Below are 5,538 nucleotides of genomic sequence, written 5' to 3' on the forward strand. Positions count from 1 at the left end.
AAATTTGCTGATAGATAAAGTAAAACTGTATAGCATCCATATTTCAGACAGCCATGGCTGGCTGATGCTGGGTACTCCTTATCCAATCCAGAACATGATTACAATCTTCATCATGAGAAAACAGCTTCACTTGTGCTTGATAGGACTTCAATTCATAGGCTTCCTTTCTCTGAGTGATTTCTTTCTTCATTTGAAGTGACTGAGGCACTGCCAATCTCCTTGTTTCAGTGTGGTATGCACTGCAAATAAAATCAGTAATTTCTTCGAATGGTTTCGAAGCATCAAGCCAATGGTAGATTTGTTCATTCCTAAACCAAGTGATCTGCCTCTTTGCAAAATTTCGAGATGCCTTTTGAAATTGAGACAAAAAAGCATACAAGTCTTCGGTAGAACTTCCTCCTTGTACCCTACAGCTTAAGAGATATTCCATGGCATGCCTGTATCCAATTGACCGGGTTGCAGAGTTCATGTCGGGACGAAGACCGATGTCAAGAAGCCACGATGCTTCTGAGAGTAGTCCTTCAGTTTCCATGAGCATATTTTCACACCTCAAGTCAATAGCCCTGTAGAGATCAACTCTTGGAACTGTAAGGAAGAAACAAATGAAGTCGTAGTCCAGATTCTTTGGATGATGATGGCTGTTGTTCTCATCGTAAGAGTGATTAGCAACTGAAGTGTCCGTTAAACTTGGGTCAATTCCCTGACGAAATGAATCGTAGGGTACACTAAAGGCTGAAGGAGGCGATCCAGATGATCTGATAATTTCAAGGCTACGTCGTAATCGATACCAGTTGTTGGTAGAAAAAAACTGAGCTTTGGGGTCGCCAGCCTTAACAACCAAATCCACAGCTGCATCCCATTGCTTGTTCTTCTGCAACTCCGTGAGCTCTGAAAATACTTTGGAAGTTATCTCCGATGACGCCTTTGGGACATCAGGCTTTCCATACAAATACCATCTTAAGTATAATCCAGTTCCCCCAGTAACAATCGGCACTCGGCCTTTCTCCAGAACAGATTGTGTTGCTTTTCTAGCATCCTCAAAGAACTGCCCTGCAGAATAATCTTCATAAGGGTGCAAGATGTCAAGCAAGTGATGAGGCACCTCATTTCTCTCAGAAGCTGAAGGCTTAGCAGATCCCACATCGAGTCCGCGATACACTTGCACGGAATCAGCACTAATAATCTCTCCGTCCAGCCTCTTCGCAAGCTCCAGCGCAAGCCTACTCTTTCCTGCTCCCGTAGGACCAGAGATTACAATGACCTTCTTCTTCATTGATTCAGGGATGGAGCAAGTAGTCCTCAAAGCATTCCTTCTTGTAAAAAGAGATATCGGAGTTAGTTTTGGTGATGACCAAATGGGAAGACTCATCTTCATGCTTGATGCCACCCTCGCAGCCCACTAAGCTAATCTACAGAAAGTTGACAAATGAAATCTTTTGAGAAGATTGAGCAATGAGGTTTTGGTTTCAAATCTAAGAGCATGAACATTGAACGCATTATCTTATAAAAACATAAAATTGTGGAACAATAAATAGCAATTTATTCCTGCACTGAACCTGAACATGAAAGAAATTAGAGAATAACTCTGAGAAATACTCAGGCATTCCATCAAACAATTGGTAGGCGCAGAACAGCAAACAAGAATGTTGGAAGCAAAAACTTAGAATCGAACCTGATGCAGGAGGAACAGAATGACTCTGTAAAATCTATCGAGGCTTGTTGCAGGAAAACAACAAATTGATGCCAAAATCCATTTTTTTCCCTTTTTTTTTTTGAGAGAGAGCAGGAACTGAACACAAGAACCGTATCGACAATCCATGTTTGTTTGGATAGATTTTCTGTGATTTGTATATCCTACAGAGCGAGCAGAAGAAACAGTACACGATTTTGGCACCTTGCTTTTGAAAAGGCAGGGCATTTCGGTATCCGCTCAAATCGATTATAGAGGCGGGAAAGAATTGCGCCGGGAATAGCTATAAAAACAGAAACTAAACCATACGTACTACTTACCGTCGCCGTGGGCGGCACTCGGCGAACGGCGGCGGCGATCGTCTTGGTTCGGAAAGGATTCCGCAGGAGGCTACGAATCGGCCGGTGAATAGAGAGACGGCAGACACGGTACAGAAGAAGGAATATTAAATAGTAAATTTATTTTCACTTTAAAAATCAAGCAAAAGATTTGAAAAGGCCCACACTTTTTTTTATATTCCACTCTTAAGGGGGAAAAAAAAGTAATAAGGTCTATTCCAAGACTATAACTTACGACTATAACTTACAAATAAACATTCCATTGTGACATTTATCGCAATGGTGAAATAGGACCTCCTCATTCTATAAAATTTCTCAACTGGAACAAACCACTGGAGTTAGACGCACACAACTCAGTGCTCTGTTCATGGCTCCTCCTTCTTTGTCGTCGTCCTCTTCTTCCTCTTCTACTTCTCCTGTTTGTTCTCCATCTCTTGAATCTGAAATGGTTTTAACTGAGCAAAATCTTTGAATCAGTTTCCTTCAAATAGAATCCATTTCAATTGCATTCTACCTAAATCCATTCAGGATAGTCCAAGCACTGCAAGCATTTGTAAATAGTATGATTTGAGTAAACTCTTCATTAATTATACGATTACTCTTGCCTTGATTACTTCAAAGGCTGCATAAGCTTTTTAAAGATTTGGCAGCAATATGCAGAGACTGCATAAATAACTAAACTGAGCAAGAAAATTTTTTCTCCTCACATATTTGTGTAAGTAGATGACACATGAATGCATTCATATTCTGCTCATATTTTCATACATATGAACACAAAGTTCCTATCTTGTAGTACTGCAGCTGAAAGTACTCATAAAAAAAAATTAGGGTGGATTTCTTTGCAATTGAATTCCATTTAACAAGCCTGACAGAATGCAAAGGGAAGCAGAAATTGTGAACAAGGGGAGTTCATTTTACAGTTTTCTAATAAGGTGTAGTTAGAAAAATTAATGAGAATAATCTTTATGTTGATCAATCTGAATACTACTAATTCGAAAACAATCCGGCATTTCTTTTTCCAATGGGTTTCTATTCAACAAACTGACTAAATGAAAAATGGAAGGAAAAGGTATTCTTTTTAAGTTTTCAGGCTACAGTTCGTAATTTTGATAGAAAACATTATATGTTTGTGGATGCATTGTTTTAATGGTTTCTCTTGATCAATCTGATAATTTCATATTCAGAAAATTATACAGTTTTTTCTTGTATGGAAATCAATAAATGAGGTTGATATAATCTTAAGAAACCAAGAGTGTTTTCAGAAATCCATGTGTAAATTTAGCATATAATTAATTAACAGACAGCAGCCAATTGATTATCTACTTACACTGAAATTGCATTTTTTTTACTGCCATCAAAATTTAATGTCATTCATTAGTTCCATTAAGTTTTTGAAGAAGAATTCTGCACAAGTCAAAATTTACAATTAGGAAAACATCAACAATGATTCGAAGACTGGATTTTGTATCTCTGTTTTCCCTCCTCTTTCTCGGTGTTTTTATTGCAAAGAAAAAGGGAATGAAAGAAAAGGAACTGAACTTGTCCAATTCAGTTAAAATCTTCATGAAGCAATCAAATTCTCCTCTATTTTCTTTTTCTGAAAAACAAAATGAGTCGATGAAATGACAAATGCATAAAGGGAAAGGACTTGAACTTGAAAAGGTTGTTCATGTTCTCCAAGGGCTTTCTTGAACTATCAACTCCATGAAACTTAGCATACTGAAAACAAGAGAGCTAAAGTGTTCACAGTTCAAGAAAGCCTGTGGAGAACATTCCCACAATCTCATAGATTTTATCTGCTACAACTTCAGATTGAAGAACAACAATTCAACCTGATAAAATAAACTCAAGAAAAAAATAGGAGAAGAAGAAGAAGCAAAGCAGTGGGAGAAGGCCGGACCACTGTCGGCTTAAATAGATGTCAACCTATATATACATATACACACAGAGAGAGGGAGAGTTGCGAATGTTTATGAAAGAATAAAAAAAAATTAGCTTTATTCAAATTCAACCATTTATTCTTCATATAGTATTTTCGATATCACTCTTAAACTCATTCTGAATTCACTTTGCATTGAAAACGCATCTGCCAAAGCATTACGCTTCAAAATGTGCAACAATTGGTGGCTGCGGGAGGAGAACATAAAGCCGCCACCTTCTTTTTGAATGAAGAGAGGAAGACGAAGATGAAACACAGTGTCTCAGGCGTCGATTCATTGACCCTGCAGCTTTCTTCTCTTTGCCCTTCACTTAGCTCTCGAAGCCTGTTATGAGAAGCCATGCGCCAGAGGCAGCCAAAAGTCGAAGGCATCTTTTTCCCACACAGAAACTAATTAATTAATTGATGGATTAATTTACGACACCTCTCAATGGAGCACTTGAAATGGACTGCTTTCTCTCCGTACTGAGGAAGTAGCTCCAGATCATGAAATGCATTTTCTTTCTCTTTACAGAGAACAAGATCATGAAAAATAATTAGAGCAGCAGTAATTGTTGGATATTGGGATCTTAAATGGACCAAAACGATTTAGAAGAAGGAAGTCATCAATTGTTGAAAGTCGTAATTGACTTCAAAATTGAAATCTACGATTCGCGTAGATAGATTTAGACTATTAATTTGCTCAAAACCGATTAAGGGTGAATGAGAAATTAATGTTTAAAGTCAACCCAAAATAACATTTGTTATTCATTAATAAAGTGCATAGGAGAATAGTCCCACATCGGAAATTCTCGATGTGTATTATCTACTTATTAATGAATATGTGTTAATGGAGTTAACAAAAAAAATAAAAGGACAGGTGACCCCTTAGCCCAGGGCGAGCAGGTGCTCGCACCTGTAAGCTCGCCACCCGCCACGTGCGCAATGGGCGCTTTGTAGGCGCACGTGCGCAAAGGACAGGTGACATTGCAGTGCCTGCGTGGCACTCGGGTGACGTGATGGCTACCGTTGATCAACGTTGATCAAATAGATATGATGGATCGCTTGTGATGCGATCTAGAGCGTTGGATCGCAAAGAGTAACGATCTGACGGCCTGGGATGAGACTTGATCTGAAGCATCGAATCAATGGATCTAGATCTGATGGCTGATGACAATAGGCGGGATCTGAGGGTCACAACTCCTCAGATCTGATGGATGAGATTGAAGTGGGCTTGGTGAAGGGTTACAACCCTTCAGAATAGATGATCTAGATCGATCCAGCCCAAGGAACACATCCACTCACCCAAAGGACACTCAACCTCTTCGTTCAGTATAAATAGAACAGAATACTGACTCAATCTTCTCTTCTCTTCCTCAAGCATTCATCTGATCTTGTGCATTCAAGAGTCCAAGAAGTCTACTAAAAGGTTCGCTGGTCTCGGAAATCGGAGTGCTATGATTCCGAGACGTTCGTCGTCGTTGTATCTTGGGAACGAATTGCAATAATCCGTTAAGCACCGTAGCGGAGCAATATCGTTTACGGAGATAGTGTCGAACACTAGCCTCGACGATCAGTTTGCATACTCCAGA

At 39.2% G+C, this 5,538-nt stretch overlaps 1 protein-coding gene across 2 annotated transcripts; it reads right to left on the bottom strand.

The window, feature by feature from the left end:
- Window positions 1-8: 8 nt before the first annotated feature.
- On the bottom strand, window positions 9-2,167 carry LOC122056166 (tRNA dimethylallyltransferase 9-like). Of its 2 annotated transcripts, none has more exons than XM_042617983.1 (2): window positions 2,011-2,167; window positions 9-1,409 (listed from the first exon to the last, which is right to left on the bottom strand). In XM_042617983.1, exon 2 carries the CDS (start codon window positions 1,373-1,375, stop codon window positions 44-46), a length of 1,332 nt encoding a protein of 443 aa, XP_042473917.1. In that variant the 5' UTR covers window positions 1,376-1,409; window positions 2,011-2,167; the 3' UTR covers window positions 9-43. The 2 variants fall into 2 exon arrangements, with proteins under 2 accessions (XP_042473917.1, XP_042473918.1); XM_042617984.1 differs by having other exon boundaries at window positions 9-1,404; window positions 2,011-2,128.
- Window positions 2,168-5,538: the final 3,371 nt, after the last annotated feature.

The sequence above is a fragment of the Zingiber officinale genome, chromosome 3B, assembly GCF_018446385.1.
Source record: "Zingiber officinale cultivar Zhangliang chromosome 3B, Zo_v1.1, whole genome shotgun sequence".
Taxonomy (NCBI): Eukaryota; Viridiplantae; Streptophyta; class Magnoliopsida; order Zingiberales; family Zingiberaceae; genus Zingiber; species Zingiber officinale.

Coding starts and splice junctions, on each gene's coding strand:
- LOC122056166 (XM_042617983.1), bottom strand. CDS start 1,375: ATGAAGATGAGTCTTCCCATTTGGTCATCACCAAAACTAACTCCGATA.